This window comes from Pomacea canaliculata, linkage group LG6 (genome assembly GCF_003073045.1).
Source record: "Pomacea canaliculata isolate SZHN2017 linkage group LG6, ASM307304v1, whole genome shotgun sequence".
NCBI classification, from domain to species: Eukaryota; Metazoa; Mollusca; class Gastropoda; order Architaenioglossa; family Ampullariidae; genus Pomacea; species Pomacea canaliculata.
Genome location: NC_037595.1, coordinates 28,501,399 through 28,526,364, shown reverse-complemented (window position 1 = coordinate 28,526,364; position 24,966 = coordinate 28,501,399). Strand labels below are relative to the sequence as shown.

At 49.6% G+C, this 24,966-nt stretch overlaps 1 protein-coding gene across 21 annotated transcripts in view; it reads left to right on the top strand.

Moving 5' to 3' along the window:
• Nucleotides 1–24,966, top strand: part of LOC112566429 (synaptotagmin-like protein 4) — a 61,438-nt gene that overhangs the window by 20,025 nt on the left and 16,447 nt on the right. The window contains exons 1-4 of one of the 21 annotated variants that reach the window (XM_025242626.1): nucleotides 14,779–15,045; nucleotides 16,748–17,080; nucleotides 18,589–18,684; nucleotides 22,377–23,773. The exons of 8 other annotated variants lie outside the window; for them this stretch is intronic. In XM_025242626.1, coding sequence (XP_025098411.1) covers nucleotides 23,425–23,773 — 349 coding nt within the window. In that variant the 5' untranslated portion in view covers nucleotides 14,779–15,045; nucleotides 16,748–17,080; nucleotides 18,589–18,684; nucleotides 22,377–23,424. 12 more of the 21 variants (XM_025242622.1, XM_025242620.1, XM_025242625.1 and 9 more) reach the window with 12 other exon arrangements.

Below are 24,966 nucleotides of genomic sequence, written 5' to 3'. Positions count from 1 at the left end.
CCCTGAGCCAGCAACTTTTAGCGCCTAAACAGGAACTTGGACATTGTTTGCTGGGTTTTCTTGTCATCACTGATGACACGGGTTCCGTTGACCAGTAAACACATTGACAGGGTTAGTGATGACAAACACGGTGAAGACAGGAACTGAGGGAGAGGGTCTGCACAGAAGAGGTAGTTCTTGCAAGCTGCGCTTTCTCGAGCTCCTGTTTCGTTTATTTCCAGAATATTACGAGAGGAAGGGGCAGCGAGTAGCCCAGTGGTCAGAGTACTTTGTTGTGGAATACTTCACTCCAGTTGACCTAAGTATTGAACGAGTCTCTTTAAGGTTGGGGAAGGTAAGTCATCCAACTCTAAACCATCCTAAGTCCTGAAGGAAAGGAGACAGGCGCTGCTCGTACAGGAAGATCTGATCCCCGACAGGATGTGCGGTCTGTGAACACCTCACTGCCGACCACTGACATATACGGGGCTTCCTTACACTGTTGTACAAGAGGCTGTGAGGTCAGTGCCTTGACGAGCCTTGAGTTGAATCTGTGCCTCGAGCTGTTGTCATGCTGGGAAATAAGTGGTTAAAAACCACCATCTCTACCTTAGTTTCCGGCTGAGGACATGATTGTGCACTGCATGATGGCGCCGTACTGTTTATATGAGTAGTGCTCACTGTCTGCCGGGTCAAGACCTGTTACCGTCACCGGCGTTGGTGGTGTAGTCGTAGCTGTGGTTGTGCAGGTCGGCGCTGTGTCTGACCGTCTGTGGTGCCTGGAGGACAGGGCGGTATGGGAAGATGTCGTTTACCACCTCCACCACCACCATCACCAGCACCAGAAGAAGAAAAAACACGACAAAAATGGACGATGATCATAATAGCAGCCTTTTTGATTTATTTACAGCCATGCACGCTGCTCACTTTAGGTAGAGGTGGGTGTGGTGGTGTGTGCGTGTGTGGGTGCACTCATTGCCGGAGTAGAGATGGGACTGGGTGACCCGCGGTCATGATTGACAGACATTGACTCAATAGACTTTTTGCTGGGAGGAGGGACCAGAAGGGTGGAGCGATACATTGTGTTAGTGTACATTGTTTTAAATGATAGATTTTTTTACGAAGCTTACAATTTATTTTGCGCACTGCTGCCTGGATTTTAAATTGTAAGGCGTGTATCTGCGGGGGAGGGGAATGATGCTTTCTCAAATCGGTTTCGTGATTAGATTATTTTCCATTACGGGGGATGATCGCATGTTGTGACAGACTCGCCGATTGAACTGCTGCACCGTTATAATGTTTGCTTTGTTAGGACGACATTGCTAGTGACTGCATCCTTTGTGGCAATACAAGCTGTAGGCAGGACTTTCATATGCATTTATTTATGTAATTCATGGGGAGGATTGTAGAGGGGAAATGCTAGCACCTGCTACCGCACAGTCATCCTCCCTATTTCCTCCTGCTGCCGAGCACTGGATCAGCAAAGCAAAACAAAGCCCATGACATTATATGAGCTTGAGAATGCTCATCCCTGGCTTCAGCTGTCAGCTGTCTGTGGCAGGTTTGACCCTGGAGCAAGTGATGGAGTGTTCGTGCATCTCGTATGGAGAGACAACAGACACTGGTTGATTACCTCCGCTTTGCTGGTCATTGGGGCGCTGGCTGAGCCACACTCACATAATCTCTCTCTCCCCCAAGGGGGGCGGTCTGTGGTGTCCATGTGGGCTTGCGACGCGTGTCATTAGAGGTTTGTCGGTTCGATGCCAGCAAGAGGTTTGTTGGTTTGATGATGGCGCAATGGATTGTTGGTTTGAGGTTGACCAGTCGTGTTCTGTAATGGCCAGAGGTTTGTTGGTTTGGGGCTAGCCATAGGTTTGTAAGGTAGACACTGATGATGGGAGGAACCTTGTCGCCAGACCGTCCAGTGCACGGTTTCCCTACTACAGTTCCACACTCCGATCCACAGAACCCCTGACCCTCTTCATTCGTTTGTTGGTGTTGCCTTCTGTAATCTGCTGGCCTTCAGCTATCACACAGCAGCCTGCCTGGATTTCTGGTCCTGACGTCAGCAATGAATTTTTCATGGCCGTGGGCATTCCACGGCTGGTGATGGCCCAGTTGGTCGAATTTAGCAGTTAGCACCCTCGCCAGGAGACCGAGTCCCAAGCACATTGTGGTGTCCGTTTTGGGGTAAATGCTTTGTCTCTCGATCTCTGGGGACCAGCGCGCTGTGGGGCAGGTCGGCTTTCTGTCTGGAGGGCGATGTGGGCCGCCTGCCACAAACTGGAAGCTTATGAGCCCGTATGCAGCTCCCCAGTGGGCAGCTTCGCGCCTGAAATAGCTGGCATCGTCTGCTGGGCAGCCTCGGTATCAAACTCCGCAGCTGCGCTACGTTTGCATTGTAAACATAGAAAACACACGAAACATGTTTGAGAAGACAAATCCCTTTTCTTTGCAATATTTATTGATACTGGAAGCAGGAAAGGCAAGGAAAAAATGGCATCAGGCGTGAATTTTTAAGAGTGAGTGTTATAAATATTCAGAATGTCTGATTGATTGACATTGGCTGATAAAATATATTTTTGTTTCCTGTTTTGGAGCTGACGGGTGGCATTTGAGTTTTGTCCTATAGATCACTTTATGCTGTCATCAGATGATTTTTACCTTCCCACTCCTTTTCTTCAGAAAGCTGGGCGAAGTTGCTCTGGTCCGGAGTCCGTCTGTTCAGCATGTTCACATTGGATTACAGTGTCTGTAGTCAAGGGAAGTGGGGGAAGATACACGATGCATATATGTTGATGCATAGCGACTGTAATTTAGAGGTTGGGGGAGTAGGACTGACAGGACGCATACAGATCGTGGGTTTGGGTCGCCTGTCAGACAAGAAAAATTCATGAACACCGACCTTTGGCATCGGCCGCCTGAACATTCACCACGGCGGTGTCTCGAGGCCAAAGCCGACAGATAACCAGAATCACTAATTTCTAGCAAGGGACTGTGCAAGGGTATCTGCAAGGGTACCTGGACTCTGCGGTCGTGGGCCTGGGCAATGAGCCCTAAAGGCTGGCCCCAGTGTACAGGTGTCTTGGAGTAATGGGCTTTATTGACAAGATGCTAAGGCTGGGTCCTTCTGAACAAAGAAGTTTTGTCCACAGAGACATCATCGCAGTTTTCACCTGTGTTTTCTCATCCGATGTGAGGAAATTGACTGGATGCTATGGCAACCGCCTCGTAAAGATGAGATGCGGTCTTGAGGGATGTCAGAAATTAGAATTTAAGTTCACCCCCCTGACACCTCACAAACAACCACAATGCAACACTGGGGTCAAGGTGTGCTAGCGCCGTGTCCCGTTGACCTGTCAGGAACTTTGAACTCCATCGTTTACTTCGGCTAGACTTTAAGGAGGACGTTTCCGTTCCCAGTCAGAGGTGTGACGAGTCATCTTGTTAATTGTTCTTTCTAGGTTAAGGAAAGGTGTGTTGGAGGAGGCGAGGGGAAGGGTGAGACGGACAGGGAAAGGGAAGATGATGGGGGAGCAGAGCTACGGAGGGAAGCAAGAAGGGTAGATTGGGGTGGTTAAGCTTCTTGAGTCTGAGCTGCTAAGTGGTGCGAGGACCACCGCTCGGTGATCGCCGGCGCGGAAGCGAGGCTCCTCCCCACACCTCCTGATCACATCCCCCCTTAGCCCCCCCATTCCCCCACTCTGGCGCTCTCCCGTCTGCAGCCTTTGCTTAGGAGATATCGAACAGACTGTGTGTTTCGCATGCGCATGGGTGAGCGAGCTCCCCATTGATCTGTGCGCTTTTCATTCCACTGTTAAGGCAATACGAGTGGGGAGCGGAGGGGCAGAGAGAGAGGGGGGATTGGGGGTAGAGGGATGCAGGAGGATGGGAGGAAGAACGATGACGACGACAATAGAATGGCGGTTCAGATCGGTATGTGTGTGGGTTAGGGTTAGGAGTGGCCAATTGGATGTTCGAACCATTACTTTGAGCCAGACATCCGTTTTTGCGGTATCAGCTGACCAACCATTATTTTTTTCCCACCACTTTTCTCGATCTTTCCTTTTTTGCAATTCAGCCCTCGCATACACGCGCACACACACACATGCACACACACACACTCAGCTGATCAATGTACTAGCCTGGTGTGGCTTGCGGCAGGGTTGTGTTGGCAGCACGGCAAAAGACACTTACATAACAGCAGCCATCGTCTGCTGCGCAGTCGTCGTGGTGGCGGCAGCAGCTGACAGGCGGTTGTAGTGGCGGTGCTGAGGGCTACGGACGCTCGGTGGAAGCAGAAGTGACGGGTGTGTGTCGGCTGATGTAGCTCTTAAAGGAACTCACTTCGGTGCCTGAGAAATTCCCTGTCCTAGCTTTCAGTTCGTGGGGTGAGAGGTGTGGAGGGTGTTGGATTGGTGGACTGGCAGAACGGAAGAACCAGGATGCGACTGCGACGACAGGCAAAGTCTTGCCTCCGGTGCTGACGTGGCCGCCTTGAGGGAGGACTGCAAGTAGATTTCCGCGAATCCCAAGGACCTTAAGTCTGTGTGTGACTTGTGTGTCGGAGTTTGCATCGTTGCCCCGAGTGCCGTGCGCTTCTTGCGAGCATCCGAAGCCAGAAGGTGGCGCACAGCGGAAGAGGACACCGGAAGACGTGAAGGCCGTCAGAGCGAGACGAGCAGCACGTGTCTACACTGGATGGTGGCGCGTGCGTGACGGGGCGCCAGGTCACCTTCCTAGGGCAACAAGTTCAGATTGAAGTAAGTATGGATTCCCCGTGCTGACTGATTTCTCTCCTTACTGATTCTTTTTACGTTTCAAACAAAGGAATGACAGACACGCGTGGACAAATAAGAGAGTTTGGTAGCACCCATCTGAAAGCAGATATAAATGTGACAGCTCCCAAACTGACTGAAATCTTCAGGCAAATTTGGGAATCAGGGCAGGTCCCTGTTGCATGGAAGACAGGGCTCATCTTCAAGTTACCCAAGAAAGGAGATCTTGGAGACTGCAATAATTGGAGGGGCATAACACTTCTTTCCCTCACCAGCAAGGTCTTCAGCAAGATTGTTTTGTCAAGACTGACGGCAACTCTTGAGAAAGACCTCCGACCACAGCAAGCAGGATTTCGCCCTGGACGATCCTGCTCCGAACACATCTTCATTCTGCGACAGATTCTGGAGCAGAGCAACGAATGGAACACACCGCTGTACATCAATTTCATAGACCTGGAGAAGGCTTTTGACAGCATCCACCGCGAGTCCTTATGGAAGATCCTGAGGCATTATGGAGTCCCTGCAAAACTTGTTCAGGTCATTGCAATGCTGTACAGCGATTTCAAATCCCAGGTTGTCTGTGACACGGAGCTCACAGACCCCTTCAACGTCAGTACCGGGGTGAAGCAGGGCTGCATTCTGTCGCCGTTCCTCTTCATCCTGGCCATGGACTGGATCATGAAGACTTCCACCGACAGTGAGAGGAGAGGGATCAGATGGACCATGACTATGACGGCAACAACAGCGCTGGACGACTTAGACTTTGCTGATGACATTGCCCTGTTGTCACACCGCCACCAAGACATGCAGGAAAAAACAAAGGCCTTCTCAGAAACAGCTGGAAACCTTGGCTTGAAGGTCAGCACAAAGAAAACGAAAAGTATGAGAGTGAATGCCAGAGTCCAAGACAGCATCAAACTAAATGGAGAAGAGATTGAGGAAGTTGACAGTTTCACCTATCTTGGGTCCAAAATGTCAAACACCGGGGATGCGGAGGTGGAGATTCGAGCCCGACTGGCGAAAGCCAGCCAGGCCTTCGCCTCACTCAGGAGCACATGGAAGGCAAAAAACATCAGCCAGAAGATCAAGCTGAGAATCTTCAAGTCAAATGTGATCAGCACCCTCCTTTACGGATCAGAATCTTGGAAGATGACCAAAACCATCAGTAACAAGCTTGACGTCTTCCAAAACAGATGCCTCAGGCGCATACTTAACATCTTTTGGCCAAACACCATCACCAACGAAGAACTCCACCGAAGAACTGAAACCGAGTCCATCACCACGCAGGTTCAACGAAGGCGTTGGCGATGGATTGGACATGTGCTCCGCCAGCAGACAGCAGACCTCTCCAGAGTCGCCCTACGATGGACTCCAGACGGCCGAAGAAAACGAGGCCGCCCAAAGGAAACTTGGAGAAGAACAGTGGAAAGGGAGATGAAGGGAAAGGGCTGGACATGGGGTCACCTAGAGCGGGTTTCAGCCGATCGACATCGGTGGCGGACTCTGGTTGAGGCCTTATGTGCAACCTGATGCACGAAGAGGAATAGATAGATAGATAGGTAGCACCCATCAGTTTCTACTACTTAAAGTCAGCGGTAGCATCTGTCATCACCTTGTTATACCGTTGTAGGTAACAGTAGAGGCATGGAGAGAAATGATGTCAAATAGAAAGGTGTACCTTTTGTCATTTAGTCCAGAGTTAGTGTCACTGCTTGAAACTGGTTCCTACCTCCTGTCTCCCAACAAAAATATCACTTTTACACGGGTAGCTACCGTTGAAAAGTAGTGAAGTGTTTTGAAAGTCCTTTGGAAGGACCGTCTTGGAGAGAATTGGCCCTTTCTGGTGCTTCCTCATGTTCTTTGTTTTTCAAGTCCATTTAATCGAATTCTTCAGACACATCATTGTACTTTCTTTAAAAGAGACGCAGGTCTTTTTATCTGATTAGTCTGATGGAATAACCATTTTTGTGTTCCCTCCCCACTCCTAGGCTTGAACCAGGGGCAGACCTGTGAACAGCCCGCATTTTTTCTCCCACTTTCTCGATCAGTTTGGGAAAATTTGCGGTGATTTTTTGTTTGTTTGTTTGTTTGTTAATGAATGGGACACTCAATCGCAGAATTCTTGTTGACCGTACCTCATTGTGTGCAGTCTGTGCACTGGGCGATCTGTACTTACAAGGTATATTGCCAGCTTTCCTGTTTTCCTTCTCACATCTACTTTATGCCATTGCAGTTCGACCATCGTTTGAAGGATCGTCTTCTTGCCTCCACGTAGTCCTTGGTGACCAGGTGTTGGGAGACTTGACACCACGTGCTGTCACGTGAGCGACCAAGACAAAGAGTGCAGCCAGAAGAACTGGGCACGTTGGACCGCTTCCACTCGAACGGCCGACGGAGCCGGAAGGTGTCTGTGGTCAGTTAATGGCTAGAGTACAAGGGGATGCTTCGTGTGACAATGAACAGGCATTGATGCTGGCACAAGAGTCGGGGCTCGGGGGTAGGGGGGCCACCACGGCGTCCACGAAGACAGATGAAGACAGTCCAGTTTGAGTAGGTGGTGGCTAGGGGGCCTACAAACTTTGTTTTCCTCCTTTCATTCTTCTCTTTGGACACCACATGCAGCAGCAGTATCTGCGACAGGGTGTATCCCTGCTTCAGCCAGCAAAGCTTTGATCCTGTGGACCTGTGTCCTGCCATAAATTGCACAGGGCTTCGTCTTGCTTCTCCACTTTCGACAAAGTCTGAGCTGTGAACAAAGATGCAGAAGTGGAGAGGGGGCTATAGAGTAACGGAGGAGGGGTGAGGACTCTTTGAGAGGATGAGAACCACTTGGAAACAGAGAGAGCCCTTCAGAAGAAATAATATCTGAGCAGAAAGCAGGACACTTAATTGTACTTAATGGAAACACGAGTACAGTGAGGAAATAAAAGCATCTTGCACTTAAGATTTACCCAGTCACTAGAAAAAAAAATTGCAGGCCATTAGTCTTTTAAGGAGGAACAAAGCGAATAAGAAGTGCAGACGGAACGTTTCACAAACCTTACTGTCTGCAGCGAGAAAGGGAAGGGGAAAGAAGTTGCAGTTCATTCCTCCCTCCTCCCCAACCAATACCGTTGCTCGGTGCCTCCGCACATCCAGCGTCCAGACGTCTCTCGATATATTTTTTAATATCTCAATACCCCTTGGAGGATGACAGTATAAAGAATCTTGAATCTTGTAACGCGGGCGGCGTCTGTCATCCGTCTCTGACACTGGTTTTCTCAGTGTGGTACCTGATCACCGAGTTCCATGGTTTGCCTTGGTGCAGGACATCTATTTCCTTCCCTCTCCTCCAAAAAACCTCTTCACACCGGCCTCTTTCAGTGGTGGCTTTGGTCTCATCAACACCTACTGGCCGGCAGTATCCCCTGCCTTCAGTTCCTCGGCAACAACGCAGGCGTCGCCAGTGCGGGATGCGATCCCTGACTGGTCTTTGATCTTGACCGCAAGCCAGAAGCGAAACTTTTTCAAACTTCTTCGTGAACAAAAAAGTTGGCGGAAAAAGGATGGAAGCAAGGCTTTGAAAGGAAACCGTGGAAGGTGGTGGGTATCAAGACAACTTGTTTGCTTCCTAATTTCACCCCCTCCTCACACCCCCTCTTCCCTTCCTTCCCCCCTTTTCGTCTGATGGTAACGTCTGAAAGATCGATTTTCTCGATGTTAGCATCATTGGCGGCGGCGACCGCAAATTTATTTCTCTGTCCCGTCCGGCTGTTGAAGTGATTCGGGTCTGAGCTGGAAGCATATTTGGACTGAATTATCTGATCAATTGATTGATCGTTTGCCCACGCCGCCCCGCACGCCCCTCACCCTCACCATCATCATCTTTCTCCTCCGCCTCTCTCTCCCCCGTCTACCCATGCTGTTCTCAGGCTCTTCGACAGCGGATCGCAGAGGTTAGCGCGCCATCCGACCAACCCGTGCGTGAGTGTGTGTATACATATATAAGGGTGTGCGTGGACGATCTGTAGACACCCTGGTCTCGCCGTTCTGTCAGGAGAGGACGGTCCTGGCTGGCGTGTCGTCCTCTGTGCCGTCAGGTGTCTTGCAAGAGTCCTAGTACTGTACCCCGAAGGATGTTGTCAGGAGGGTAGGCAAGGCGGCACTTTAGACGTCAACCTATTTCCTCCACCCGCGTCTGTTGTCTGCGAGGACGTTCCTTGTGGGACCACTTCGTCCTGTGCGACAATCGTGAGGAGAATTTGTCTGTGGAAGCAGAGTAGGTGGTAGGAAGCAGGCTGGCAGCGGATGCTGGAATTGCCTCCTTTAAAGTCTGCTCCCGTCGCTTCCAGTCCCTCAACATTGTCCAGCCACGCCGGTGCTGTGGATGCTGGTGGACATTCTTGTTGCATCAGTTTGGACTTGAGAGAGGCAACATACAGTTTGAGGAACAGATGTAGGTTGTGTGTTATAAACATTTACTGATGAGGTTTTGTTGATACATAAGCATTTAGCGTTTGTATTTGACAGATTATTGTATAGTCACTGAAGTAGTTAACACTTTCTCCTGTATTGTGTGCTTAATCATTAGATTTTGATTCAAACAAAAATATAATAAATAACTTTTAAAAATAAGATATTATGGTTTTGTAACAGTTTGGTAATCAGTATTTGTTTTACATAAATATTTAGTTTTAGTGTGAGCTAGTGGGGCGTTTGTGATTTGCATAAGCAATGAGTTCTTTGTACACATTAATATTTGGTTATCATGGTATAGACTCACACAGTGGATTATTTCGGTTTTATGCTTTCCCACTGTACCACTTTCCATTTTGTAGACCAAGATTCGGATATACGCATGACCCGGAGAGTGACATTATTATTAAGTGTAATGCTAAATAATGCCGAGGCGATGAGGTGAGAGAGAGGAGCTGTACAGCAGACGAACTGATGTGATGTGACTGTCGGGTGCACGAGGCCAAGAGACAGCAAAGGGAGGATCCCGTCAACGTACACACTCACACACACACACTGCAGGTGGAGGCGGTCTCAGGTCGGGTGCACAAGCTTCTCAACTCAACGGACTTTTGGGGGGAAGGGGGAAAAATGCTACGATGCTGGAACGCTTTCGATTGCTCGTGGACACTGTGGTCAAATCGGCAGGTACGTGAACTTTGACCTCCTTCCTTTGACCTCCACTGCCCCCGTCCACCTTTCTTGGTCATCGCTGTTTGTCACTTTTCTCCCTTGTTTGTTTGTTTGTTTGTTTTGGCACTCTTCAATATCCATGGCAACCATTGGCCTTGTCTGTGTTGTGTCGCATGCTGGCTTCATGTAGTCAGTGTGGAGAGACTTCAGTAGACCTAGTCGCTGTGTTGTCTGTGGCAGTGCACCGAGGTCACATGATGCGTGCTGCATGGATTGCGTATTTGTTTGTTTTTTCTGTTTATTGTCACCCATCGGACAAGGGAGCTAAGCCTGAGTTATCTCCCTTTCTGACTCTCTCTGTGGTTTACTGTCAGCGCGTCCTCCCTGTCAGCGCGTGTCTTTAGTCACGTGCTATGATAACATTTCTTGTATTTCTTCATCGGAGGCAAAATAATATTTTTCTAAAAAATTAAATACCACCAGCGCTGCACGTTTTTTGTTGTGTTTTTTTTTTTTTTTGTAAATGGTTGTCCATGCTTGAATCGCAGTAGGCATGACGCAGGGTGGACAGTATCATTCTCTCATTAGCAAACATCGATTTCGAACTCGCAGCCTGTCAACAGCAAATGTAATGAAAACAAGTTTTGTAGTGCTTGCTGTGTGTTTGTGCATGATGCATTGCTTCTGTCGTCAATGAAATTAGTCTTTTTGTCTCAAAGTTAAGCCAGTCAAGCACTTTCACTCGCTTGCCTTTTGTTAGGATTTGTGAAAGCAAATACTCCACGCTGCTTTTTGGAACATTCGGTGAAAAACCCGAGTGCATGGCTGCCTTCTCGTGAGCCTGGTGTGCATCAACTGTCCTCCGCTCGCGTGCAGTCGTTGTTGGGCGCCACGACCTCGTCTTGTTTATTTTGTTGATTGTGTGGCTTGCCTGTAATTCCACCAACGGGATGCGAGTTTTATGGGGGATGATATGGGAACCTTCCTTCACAACAAATCGCATCATGTTTGTTGGAGGATACAGATTTACTGCGCTGTGTGTGTCTGTGGGGGATACAGGCTGAGTGTTTGGGGTTTTATTTTTGTATTTCAGCACATCGAAATAATTGATCGGAGTTGTTTGTAATTATTTCACCAACTCATTGGTTGAGGGGAGTCGTGATGTTATTGTTCTGGTGCGGACAGCTTGGGGTTGGGGCAGTGTGCGCTGAAAATATTCGGGTGTGAGGTGTTTAACCTGTAATTGAACCTGCAGTGAGGCGTGTCCCTTGGCTGACGTGTTGTGCACGTGCAATATATTCCACACACACACACATCATATAAGAAACCCACAAAAAACTGACACGAGAAGAACTTTAACGCAAGATGGTGAAAGTACAGAAACACCGGGTAGAAGTAGACTTTTCTGGGTGGGGGGTTTCGGGTAGGGAGGGGACACACCGTTGTGATCATCCGCTGGTCTAAATGTTATCATTAGTGGTTGATATTGTAATAAAATAATAAGACGAGAATGTTTCTAACCATAACATCTTGGGATGGATAGAGAAGAACAAGATGGAAATAAATCATAGATCGTATATCTTTGGATTGACAGAGCGTGTCATCGCTTTTCTCATTCTGACGAGTTGGATGTCGCTCTGACGAGGTGAGGAATGTGCTAAGAAATGGGAAGGGAGTGGAAGTAAATTATTAATTATTAATTAGCCTAATGGCCCTCGTGCTGCTCTTGACACCAGGTCACGAGGTGGGACCTCTCGGTCAGAGCAGTGAGTCGCCCTCACCCCGCCCTCACTTCTGCTGCTAACTGCAACTCCACTGCTGACCTCCCTCAGCCACTCAGTCCAGTCTGGTCCTCCTCACGGGGGGTTGGTAAGACGGGGCGACATCAGCCAACAGCTTGTTTGTTTGTTTGCTTGAATGGCACCAACAAAGACCATTTGGTGCTAAACATGAGGGTTGTCTGCTAAACGAAAAGCTAAAATGTAGCAAGCTAAGAATTGTTTCTGGTCCGTTGTGCTCTCGCCGACCCGAAACTAGACTCAAGTGGATTATTTTCAAAAGGCCGGGGTCTCACAGTTTAAACCCGATGGGCGTCGTAATCACCTGCTGCTCGTGTTCAGGGCGTGAAAGAAGATAGGAAAATGCGCGAGGAACTTTGTGAGACCAGACCTGACTTTGCCAAGGAACTAGGGTTCTAGAAGTCACTGTTGTGTGTTTGTTTTTCCGTGCCGTGCACTGCGCCGATCCTTCCCTCCCCACGTCCTGTACGGCGACCAGCCACCAGGCAGCCAGCCAGCCCTGTGTAGGAGGGTTCATTGATTCTTTGTTGGGTCGATCCCAAAGTTTTGTGCCCAGGCTGCGTAGGTACATATTGGAGAATTTCTTTGCTTATTTGTTTGCTTGGGTTGTGTTTTCGTTGTTTGTTTGTGCCTCCGTGGATGGCGAAAAGGTTGTGGAGATGTAGTCAGACATTACATGGTTACAGTAAAAGAACTTCAGCATGTCCCACAGCTACACCAGCAGTAGCTGGCATCCAGACCTGTCAGTGTTCTCCGTGCAGGCACTTACATCAACAACAATATACTGCTTTGTTGTCGACAGGCAGAATCGTTACGACGCCATTGATTCTCGCCTACATCGTCAGAGCCGTCCGTGGTGTCGCTCCGTCCCACGACAGCCACTGCAGGGCAACAGGGCAGCAAGGAAAGGGCAGTAAGGGCAACTGGGTTGGCAGGCACTGTGTGGATACCACCATGGAGGTGTACTTCAGAGATAAACGTCCATGATGCAATGCCTGCCCTTAACAATGATCGCAGTATACCTGCGCCTTTAGACGAGTTTGTGTCTGTCACCGTGCTGTCCTTTAGTAGTTGTACACATCTACTGAATTTGTCCTCCAAAAACATTATTTAAACTTTTTGCCATATTTCTTAGTGACCTTAAAAAAAGTGAGAAAAGTAAATTGTTTGGGAAGGAGGCTGGCGGTACACGCAAAGACGTCTTTTTCTTTCAAGGATAACTGTTGTCACAAAAAGCCAAGCAATATAAACACAAAAACAAATAATTAATGAGTTTATATTACAACTATAATGAGCTGATCAGATCGATCACAGCCATGTAATCACCTACTGTAGTCTCTACAAGCAGTTTGCTTCGATCGGTCGTCAGGCTGCAAGTGTCGCGCCCCTACTGCAGTGAGTCATACAAATGTTTGTTAATTAAGGAACTAGTGGCACGAGTGCATGTGGGAGACCATCACCAGACACATTTACACCTACTGGACAAAGGGAGGTTTAATTGTTTGTCCTCCATATTTCCTCCCACGGACAATAAAGGAATCTGCGCAGAAGGGCGAGAGGCGGGTGGCCGGGTATCGTGTAGATGCTGTCGGATTCTGAAGCAGGCCTTTATTTGATGACAAGGGTTCGGAGGTAGCTGGACACGTTAGGATTCCGAGGTTGGGGAGCGTGTGCGATTGAAATATTTGTGGGAAGAGTAACTTTGATGGTGACTATATTACTTCTCATGGTGATAATAAGGGCTCTCATTAACAACATCAGCTGACCATAACATCTGTCGTAGAGGCATGTCAGAAGCCGACATACGGTCGGTTGTTGGATGCGGTCATGACCTTACTCAGGGTCGACATCTTACAAAAGCCCTTAACAGTCCAACATAAGGTCTGAACAGATTTTCGCCAGACCATGCATTTTGTGGGCGATTCATCACCACTTATAAACAGACGCCATTAGTAATTAAGGTTTTTTGACAAAGATGTGATTTACTGTGCCGAGTGTGGCCATGCCCGTTGTAAGGGAGCAGGCGATTGGTCAGAACTTGACAGAAGTCATCAGGGTTACACGACAAACGACCCTCCACCCCATGTCATACTGGTGTTTTATGGTCTGAATACCAAAGGTCGATGACCTCCAGTAGACACGTGTTCCACACGCAGTCACAAGTTCACAGGCAAAACTTTAGGAACAATATTGCTTTGTTGCGCGCGCGTGCAGATTGGAACACGGGAGAGGAAGGTGGCGGGGATCCTGATGTAGGGGTGTAAATAAAGTTCAAGACCAAGATGAACCCGTCTGTTAATATGAAAGTTGAAATGTGATGTTAACTGATGCATGGAAGTCTCACGCGCCTGTGTCGTCATCAATGGCTCGTTGGTTGGATCCTAACCCACGTACCCACCTCGACTCCAAGAAACTGAGCTTTTGCAGTCGAGGATAGTTTCAAACGAAACAGTTTATTTACAGTTTTATACAACAACCTTCACTTGGCGACTCGCTGAAATTACCCGAGCAGCAAGTCTTGCTGATTAGACGGCGAGAACACAAAGTGGCAGTGATGCACCCTGAGTACAGGCCACCCACGCCTAACGATGCTCCGCGACTACTGTCCCCATCTCTACCCCGTGTTACATATCTGTCTGCTGCATTCCGCTCACTCAGGGTCTACAGGCCAGGTGCAAACATCTAGAACATGTCGCATGTACTCGTGAGGGCGGCGCCCTCTCACACCAAACCCTCCAGGTAACAAGGCTTGCGTCTGTCACACTCGCTCTCACACCTGTTGTGATGATGTAGGTGCACCGAGTCACAACCGTGCGGACAACAGGTCACGTGGGGTCGGATACCCAGTTTATTTTTACTTTTTGTTGTTGTTGTTGTTGTTACTGAGAAATCCTCCATTTTAATTATTTCACTTGCTTATTTTTGTACAGAAGAATACTTTTCTGTGCCGATGTGTACCTTTGGGGAAAGAAGTTGGACCATCTCGGTCATGTGAGCACGAGTGACAGAAAGGGAGCTTAGAGTGAGGGGGATCTTGTGACTGTCACATGATCTGCGATATAAAACAGGTGGAGGGACGAGGTGTGAGGCTCGCTGGCTGTCACATAATTGCAGACACACAAACAGCAAGAGGGAGAGATTCGAGACTAGGGGCAGAAGTACTTTGCGCCTGCGCAGTAAACCAGCTTCTCGTGTTTCCTCCCGTCACTACCATCGCACATCGCCGTTTCCTCATCAGCGAGGTGAACAGGTGGCGCCAGCTGCTGCCAGTCGTTAGATGTCGACAGCCACGTCAGGTGCCCTCGGCCACGGGACACCCACGTAGCCACCACAACGACGACGACGACGACCGCCGACAGGTGGTACGAGCGACGCATGCGACATCAGAGGAGGGTAAACAAAACCGCCGAGGTAGCCGGGTATCGAGGTCGGCGGGACGCTACCTGCTGTATGCGGTGGTCGCAGGCAATCGTTGACGTACGTCGGTAGGCGGTTGACAAGTCGTCGACACTGTTAATGAAAGATTCGTTTGCGCCAGCAGGGTACAGTTTTATTTTTTTTATTTTTTTTTAAGAAAAAAAAAAAAAAAAAAAAAAATCCGCCGGACGCGAGAGGTTGGAAAGATTCTCGAGCCTACCCTCCCCCACCTGATGTGTTCATACATCTTCCTTGGTAGTTTCGCATCCCGTGTGTCCGCCGTAGATGCTGCGATGTTCACAGTCGTGCTGTCCCAACAGCTGCAGCTGCTGCCGTGCGTGTAGCCGCATGCAGTGCGTGTGTGTTGCTTGTGATACGAGGCCGGGATGTTTAGACAGGGCCGTGTGCAAAGTCCAGTCACGTGTCGCCAGGAATATGTGCCGAAACACCTCCAAGACAAGCGAGGGAGGAAAGGTGGCAAGCAAGCGACCCTCGAGTGAAGTTTGTCTATTTATAGGGTGCCGTCCCCACCCAGGGTGCGTGGCGACTGCTATGGTGTAGTAGGGGAGTGATGTCAACTCACCCAACGTCACGTTTGTCATCTACCACCCGAGCGGCGACTGCTGTCGCGTGACGACCGATCTTGTAGAAGTTTTTCCTTTTTGCAGCCGACAGAAATAACAACTGCTGTCGACTGCAGGTGAAACACGATATCGCAGCAGCGGTTAGGGGCCAATGTTTTTAAATCCCGTTTTGTGTTTTTAATTCTTACAACAAACCCCTCACGTCTCGCGTGTTTTCTTCCTTGTCACGTGAGACAAAGTTGACACAGAGTGGAGCACAGAAGTAGTGTGGTCTGTTGTAGCTGCAAGTGTGTCGTCTGCAGTCTGCTTGCGTCTGTCGTGAGGTGCGAGCACCTGGAGGTGGAGTGCTGCAAGGTGTAGCTGGCTGTGGGGTGTCGCAGGTAAGTACGAGGTTTGCCTGGCCGTTACCCTAGGTGGGACCCACATCCTATCGTTCTCTGATGGCATCTGCAAGGCACCGGGAGGAGACAGGAGGGACCCATGTGTGTCCCCAGAAGTTAACTTTGAGAGCAGTGAAGGGATCGACAGATGACTGTGCACCGTGGCATGTTCCCCGTCACCTTCACCCTCTCACGTCAACATGCACCAGATGGACGCACCAACGGATCGAAACAGCAATTTACCATCGAGGAGAGAGAGAGGGAGGGAGTAGACCAGAGGGAAGAACACAGGCTGTGGTGTGAATTAAGAGTTTAGTCTCCACGTCGCCTTGTCGCGCGGCATCAGCAGCGAAAGCCATCTTGACGTGCGAGTGGGATGCGGGAAGTGGAAATCACTGGCGGCTTTCCGGTGAGCGGCCATGTTAGAGAGAGCAGAGTAGACAATCACAGCAGCAGGAGGTAATCTGTGGAATGTTTTTAACCATCGAATAATTTTTGTTTCAAAGCTGTGCGAGTTCTGCAGACGGTGCGGTGCAAAGCTCGGGTGCATGCACGTCAGCGAACGTGTTTCTCCTGGTGAAACGCCTGGAACTGAATCGGATCATTTCTCTCTCTCACTCTCTCTCTCACACACACGCACATGCACACACATACATATTATAAATCTTTGTGTGTTGTTAAAGGACTGAGACCGTCGCCCATTTCCCAAGAAACCCCGGAGCATGTGCTGAGCAGACGCGCACGTAGCCGGGACCCGCTATGTTTCACTGGCCCTCGACACAACTTCGCCACAGTTTATCTCCACCATCCCACGGGCTGCGACCGGAAGCTGCGCTGCTTAAGTCCTGATTAGACGATATAGGCTTTTTGTGTCTCTTTGAAAAAAACAAAGTTATTGTTCGGCTTTGACGGGTAGAGAGGCAACACCGAGCGAGGGAACGAGGCAGGACCTGTTTGGTGTTGTTGTGCTCGGTGTCTTGTCGGCAGGATGCTGGCCTCCCTCCTTTGCTGCAATGGTAAGTTGGTTTTATTTCGGGGTGGTTGGTAGAAAGTTGACGGGAGGTGGGGTTAGCGGGTACGTGCCTGCGGAGAGAGTAAGACATAGATGCAGCGGACGGGTGGTGTCGCACATACTGTGGTCAAGCTCGTTACTACAGGGGAAGTGTACAATAAGTGTAAGTTCATTCATTGACACACTTCACTGGGCTTAGGCTGGATTATTGGAACTAGTGGTGGTGGTGGTAATGAGTTATTAGCAGTAGAACCGGCCGGGAGAAATAGGTGGCAGACGGTCTTAGGATGTTAAAGGATCAAACCTGTAGTACCATGCTTCATAGGAAAAAAAAATCCCCAGAGTGAAGAATGGTATATCAACCTTTCATTAAAAGAGAAAAAAGGAAAGAAGAAGGAAAAAATCATCCTGACCAAGACCGGACCCCTTCGCAGGCGCGGGATCGGGTACATAGCCTCCCCCTATCGTCAGGCCTGAGTCTGCCCTGTGTCTGGAAACATCATTTGGCAGTAGATGAGAGATGACAGTAGTATAATATTATGGTCGCAGCGGGTTTCGTGACAGTTGCCTTCTGTCATCGTGTTCTGTCAACGGCATTTGTTTCTAGGAGAGATGGCAAGGGGAGGGGTGGATGAGGACGGGTGCATGGCACGCTGATTGATCAAGACGTATTGATAAAGCTTATAGTTTCTTACCACGATTTCCTCGGCCGGTTATTTGTCTTTCCTGACTGATAGCGATGTGAGAGATTGCTGCGATTATCTCATCACACCCTCAGGATGCTGCAGGCGTGAAGACGAGTGCCTTGCCTTGGTTCCATGCCATCAGGGAGCACAGTGACATCTGAAACAAAAAGAGCGAAACCATAGGGGAAACGAGCAGAGGTATGAGGTTAGAAAAGGGGAAGAAAAATTAGGCATGACAGGAGAAATAAAAAAAAAAGTAAATAAGCATTCAGGAAATCGTTTTGGTTTTTTTTTTCGTTTTCCCTTAAATTGGAAACACAATCTCTGCCGACATCTCATATTTCTGCTGGCTGCTGTTTTGATTAAATGTGCTTCTGCGCACTTCTTTCTTCTTTTTATGGTGTGGGTGGAATGGGTGAGTGGGTCATTCCTTCTTTCTCACAGACACAGGTTTGGAACCACGGTATGTCGGACCACCCGTCTTGCTGTTGAACAGGGTGGGTCACTTACAACAAGCCCGCCTCGTCCGAGCGACTTTAAGTGGCCCACCCTGTACTTAGAGCACAACAAAGTCTAGACACATCACGTGACAAGAAGCAGAACATCGAATATTTATTTGTTTGGAAGGAAGGTTAAGGAGGAAACACAGATATGTTAAATAAAGATAGATAAGTGAAATGATTAAAGTAACATATACAATATGCATAAAGGGATGACATCCAGTATAGAGGTGGTTACTAAGGGTGTTGGTGTCCGTGATACTATAAAGACTGAGCAGACGGTCCTTACCTACATACCTACATGTAACCTCTTTACCTGCCAACAGGGCGGTTTAGCTCCGACTACACGGACTACGCAGAGTCGGAGAAGAAAAAGAGTGGCGGCCAGGACGAGACGACCTTTACCATTCCCAACAAAGCAGGTGTGTCCACAGGCAGTCGCAGGGCATGCTGGTCTTGCCTTTGACCATCGCGCTTACTTTACGGGGGATTCGGGGATTTGATCATTCTCAACCGATGTGGGGAGCTTGGTGTTTGGATACAGTCGGTGTTAGGACATCACCTGACAGCTTCTTTAGTCTTTTCTTCTCTCTTTCTCTCTCATGAATCAGTGCTTACACCCAGATATATGACCTCACACACACCTACATATCACTCTTACACACACACACACACACCTACATATCACTCGCACATTTATTCAGAACTGATTGTGAGGGACCCGAGTGCAAATAATCATTTCGAGGGAATGTATGAGATGTGTTTGCAGCAGTGAGTGAAATGTCTGATGGGCAGGCTGTATAACTGATTGCCTAATCAAGGTGTGTTGTCATTGCCCCAGGTAGCAGAGCTTCATGTAAGTGATCCCTTTCCTGGTCTTGGTGTTAGTGGCTGTGTTAGAAGTTTGTGTGTTTGTGTGTGTGTGTGTGTGTGTGTGTGTGTGTGTTTGTGTGTGTAAACATGACCGTCAGTCAATATTGTAAACTCGTTGCTTGCCAGGTAGGTAAGAGTTTTGCTTATACCAACATTTTTATTTTTCAATCCCAGAGGGAGCAGTTTTGATTGGTGGATGCTTGGAACACAGGTGGGTTGCTGCGATGGGGACCAGGTGGTGTTGGTGTTGTTGAATGCGTGACAACAATTGATGGTTGTGTCGTACAGTGTTGATTAAGAAAGGGGAGGTTAAAGTACGGCTATTGATGTAGGTTTGGTTTCACCCAGTCTTGATTATGGGCGATTTGGAGGCTTGGGGAGGGGGAGGGTGATAACCTACAAAGAGACAGTGGCTCCATCTCTGACGTTTACAGTTTGACGAAGAAGAACAATTATCAGTAAGTCGCTTCTGGATGTGGGAGCTGGGTGGAGTGGGGACCGGGGTCACGTGATTGTATTCCGTGGTAATATTTGTGTGCAAGAGAAGGAAGACTCAGCATCATGAGCGCCATCGCTAACATTGTGCTGCTAATGATAGTACACAGTGAACAACTGTTGTGCAGGCGAGAGCACGGTGGACATTTTCCTTCACTTCATCACGCGTGACTTTGTGTCTGAATTTCTGCTCGACTACGAGCAGTGGCAATAAAAAGGTGATGAGTTTGTAAGTTTGTTTGTCCACTGGCATGCACGCATGCATACACAGCGCGAAGGAAGATGCTCGGCTTTTGGGAGAGGAGCAAACTTCATGCTGACAGTGAACGACGTTCACATTCTTAACTCCTCAGTATTTTTTTTAGGGGCCGGCTGCTCCCCTTTGCCCTCCTCCCTTCTCCCCATCGGTTCCGATGCACAGATGCATACCTACGCACCACAGACGCATACCTACGCACGACAGACGCATACCTACGCATCACAGATGCAGGTCAGACACAAAGTCGTTCTGTGTCCTGTCGGCTAACGGGGCTCGAGCCTGCAGAGGTCAGTGGCAGGGTCACGTCTGCGCACGTCACCAAGCACATCGCCAGCGCCGAGGCACGTCCTCTGCTTCCTCTTCGTCTTCCGTCTTCGTTTGCAGCTATCACTGATGGTCGTAGAGTGTGGCTGATGCCCTGCCACAGCATCCGCAGCTGGTGGTTAGGGCAGGTAGAGCTGTGCTCTTACAGTCAGTGTGTTAGAACTTTCTCACACACACACATAGGAACGCACACGCGGCACCTGCTGGAACACAGGGTCGCCTCCATTACCGGGATGTAGCCCGTTAGTTGCTGGCTCGCGTGAAGCATCAGTTCTCTTGTTTCTCTCACTGTGTGTGTTGTATGGGGCTTTGGTCAGTTTATGTAAGCTTTTGAGGAAAACCGCATAACCTCTTTAAACTGTAATTAGCGAATGTTCTCGTGTTGGTGTGCTGTAGTTCTCACAACTTTTAGAAGCAGCAACTCTCTTCTTCGTCGCTTTATTTATTGCGATAAACTCGATTAGTGTGTGTGTGTGCGCGCTCCTTGTATTTATTGCCATAAATATGTTTGGTCATTAGTCTGTGCTTCTTGAGCAACAGAGTTTTTTTCTGGTTGTGTTCTCGAGCTGTTGTGTCCGAGAATGGTCCTCAGCGGAACAAGCCTCCGAGTTTAGCCATCTGATTCAGTGGGGGCCGTGTTTTCAGTCTTTTTTTTTATTTCCACTTTTTGAATAAACAGGATTTTTGTTGGTCGAAGTCCTGAGGGAGATGGACGATGGGGCTTGTGGCCAGACGTGGCCAGACGTGGCGCGAGCGACGCAGGTTTGTAAGAGGAGATAATGACGGCCACACTCGTCCCTCGTGACGTGCGAATTGCAGTCGAGTGTCCGTTAACTGCCGGGATGGAGGTGCGGTGCGCATTGTGGCTGTTGTCGTTTGTGATCGATATACAGCCGACTACGTCCTCCACCACTGCCATTATGACCACCACCGCCGCCGCCATTATTACCACCATTACGTCCCCCTCCCACAGGTTCTGTTCCCACCCGAGCCTTCTGTGGTCTTCCGCCCGGGTGGCACGTGGCCAACACACAGAAGCTGACTTGTTGTGTCGTCTGTCGGTTAGTAACTGTTACTTGGAACTTTTGTTTGATGTATTTGCTGGTTTATGGATGCGTTAGCTCTAAAAGCATGCAGTTGTTGAATTCATTCACAAGATTGTGTGTGTGTGCGCGTGTGCGTACGTGTATGTCGCCATTCATGCATGCTGTGCATTGAGTTGGTGTTTGTTTCGTTCGTCAGCACATTACAGGTTAACATCAGTCGTGCGCAGGGAGAAAGAGAAATATTGAGTAATACATAAAGATACAGTAATGAATTACACCTTTGACTTTCTGCATGGCATTGTGATATTTGTTGTTGTTACTGCGGCAGCTCCCCCTGGCGTTTGCCTCTCTCCCCGTGTCTGGAGTGTCCGCATCCAAACTATTTGAACTTCCTGTTCTAACCGTCAACACAACCCAGCTTCGCTCAGTATACGTGTTATGCGACTTAGTCCGTCTTCCTAACACCTCCACATCCCCCTCCACCACACACACACACACGCGACCTGCATGATGTGATTGGCGTTGCTGCATTGTTGATGTCTTCGTTACATAAGTGTAGTAGACACAGTATGCCTTCGCTGTTCATCGTTGTCACCAGCTAGCTAGATGATGCTTGTCGTCTCCCCTCCACACAAAACTTTGTGGATTAGACTGTGGCTTGTGTGTAGGTGTCTGCACAGGTGTTGCACGCTGTGTTGTACCTGCTGCTTCCATAGCAGGATGCGTAGTCGGGAGGACCTCCCGTTCCTCAGCCCTTCATTCACCAGCACTTTATTCCTCATTAACTAATGATCCCCTGTTTTAAATGTGGTTCAAAACACAGCAATCAGACCCGCGAGGTCAGCGATCACTAACAAGTTGCTTGATGTTTCATTAACTTCTTCACTTAACATCTTTTGAGGGGGAAAACTGTAAGTGGACTTGAGTGAAAAGACAGAATTGTAAATTTGTTAAGTCTGGGAGTCTAGACATCTTCGATTTCCAGCTCGCCATTGTCCTTCCAGAGCTTTTGCTATGTGTGTGATTACATAGGTGTTGAAGGCTGTGGGCCTGGCCCGGCCCCCTTCTGTGGCCCCTACTTCTGAGATGTCTGCTGTTTGTTTTTCCTTGTGCGCAGGAAGCCTGGGGGGATTGGAGGATCGCACCGGCCATGGCAGCAGCAGCAGCGACAGCAGCAGCAGACACACGGCCCGGGTGGAGTACCCCCAGGAGTCGGACAAACGACGTCTGTCCTCCCTGCTGGAGTCCCTTCGGTCAGGGTTCGGAGCCGGCACGCAAGACGGCGTCGCCTCGGCAACGGTCGGCAGCACGGCAGGCGGGGAGATGGTGGTGCAGCACGTGTCGTGCCGCCGCCGGCGGGATTCGAACTCGAGCTCCGACTCGGAGCCATCGTGCCAGACGCGGGAAACTAGCGGTGCCAGGAAGAGTCGGCAGTTCCGGTTCGGAGACGTTGGCAGTCGGGAAGAAAGCCTCGCCTCGTCATGGGCAGGGTGACCCAGAGAGCGCTCTGACCACGCGGGTGAGCAGCGCCAGTCGGCTGGCGCCGGAGTCACCCGACCTTGAAGTTATGTCATCGAGGCGCGAAGGGCAGGCGAGGAGGAGCGCAGACCCTGTCCTGGACGGCGGCCGGCGTCACGCACAGAGCGAAACATGGGCGGGGGTAGAGGACGGAAGGGACAAGGAAGGAAGTGAGGCGAAGAGTGCTGCCTCAGCCCCACCTTGCTGCTGCTGCTGCTGTTGCTGCTGCTGACGCCAGGTCGAAAAGTGGGGACGCCAGGTCTCCCAGCCACCTCCATGACAGGCCCGAAGAGCGCCTTCTACTTCCGGCGCCAGTGACACCCTCTGGAGACGACGACCACAGCAGCGGCTGCTCCTTCACCAGCTCCGAATGGGGCGAGGTGACGCCAACCAGTCCCTCCGCCGACACCCCATCCAGAAGACATGGTCACTCCGGACTCGAGGGCCATGTCGAGAGACGCGATCAGTCGAGTGGGGATCACAGCTCAGGCTACTTGTCTTTCCCAAAAAGGAGCGGGGAGAACTCCCACTTTCCCAACGAGCACTTCACCAAGGCTTCTCATAATCCCCCAAGATCATCCTCGTCGGAGATTACCGTCTCGGAATCACGGCCTCACACAGGAGAAGGAAGGCTGGAAGTGCCGGTCATGCAGGTGCACGTTCAGCCCGCACAGGAAGATCCTCATGGCGCGAAGCTGAACCGGAGCCCCGCCGAGCAGCACGTGCGCCGCCATTCCTCGGGGCGTTCGGACGCTAGTCTCGCCTCGGCGCGCACAGCCTCGCCGGCCACGAAGCTGCGCCTCTTGGACTTGGCCAGCCAGCGGGCGCTGGACCGTGACGGCGACAGCTTGGCCTCGTGGTCCGGCGGCAGCGAGGACACCCTCAGCCTGGGGATGTCCTGTACGGGTCTGCGGGGATCGCCGGAAGTGGCGCAATCGCTAGCAGCCCCTACTGGGCGTCGGCCAGCACCCAAGCCCCCGGGTCCCTCGCAAGGCAGTGAGTACCGGCCACCCCTCCCTCGTGTCAGGTGTTGTTGTTTGCGCACCCAGCTCCTGTGGTCGTGCACTCTGCATGCACACTTCGTGCAGTGATCTGTTGGTGGTGTTAGCTTTCTTCCTCCCTACTTTCCTCCCCAACTTCGTATTCACCTCAGTTACCTCCACTGTTCCTCTTCTTGTGTTTGTGCTTACTGTGTGATGTGCGTGGTTTAGTAGATTATTACCTGTTCTTATGTCTTGTTTCTTATGTTCACTCTGGGTGTTGTGCATTTTCGTTTTCAGCCGACGGCAGTGGAACAAATGTGAAGTGGTGGTGTGTTGTGCGCGTGTTTAGCCGTCGGTAGTCAACAAAGTTAGTTAATGGCGGAGCTACAACCTCTGTCGTTAATCTACAGGCGTAAACATAATTTGTCTTGTTTATGGATTTTCGCATGCTTTGAAGGGTAGAGATGTTAGCGTGAATAATTGATTGCTGCTCAGTTTTAGTGAACAATCATTAGAGGAGCCAGGTCTTTACACACAACATCCTCTTTGATAATGCCACATTAACTTTGAGAGCCTGGTGTGGAGTGTTTGTACCTGGTCATTATCTGCCTGATGGACTCAAATCGCTCCTTTCCGGGTAATAAACAAAACGTTTCAGCTAGACATTTACCTAGCAGAACTCATCAACAACCTTCATCAAGCATGAATTCAGATAATAACAACACAGCTGTTTCAGTGAGGCATCCGGTGGCATGGGTCATGGAAGTCTCCTCCCGTGTAAAGTCAGCAGTCAGAACCAACCTTAGCAAGCAAACATTCAGATACTAACACACAGCTAGACATCCTCTGGGTCGTGAACATTCTGTATTAAAAGAAGGAATTGCACCTGACTAAAGTGTATACCTATCCACCCGAGGCTTTGTCCTGTTTACAAACATGTCTCACGATCATCGTTACGGCCAACATGCTGAGTTGTTGTGCATCACATGTTATGGATGACTATAGTCGACTTACCTTGTGTGTGTATATATATAAAACTAAAATTGATATTTTAAGGAATAGTAAATACAGCAGTGATCTCGGAGATGAGGTACAGAAACTTTGATAAGAAGGGATATCTTAGGGATGGAGGGGAGAGTTTTGAGGGTTGAAGTTAGTGAAGGAGACTTGTAAAGCCAGTAACCCCAAGGGCAGCAGTTCTAGGAG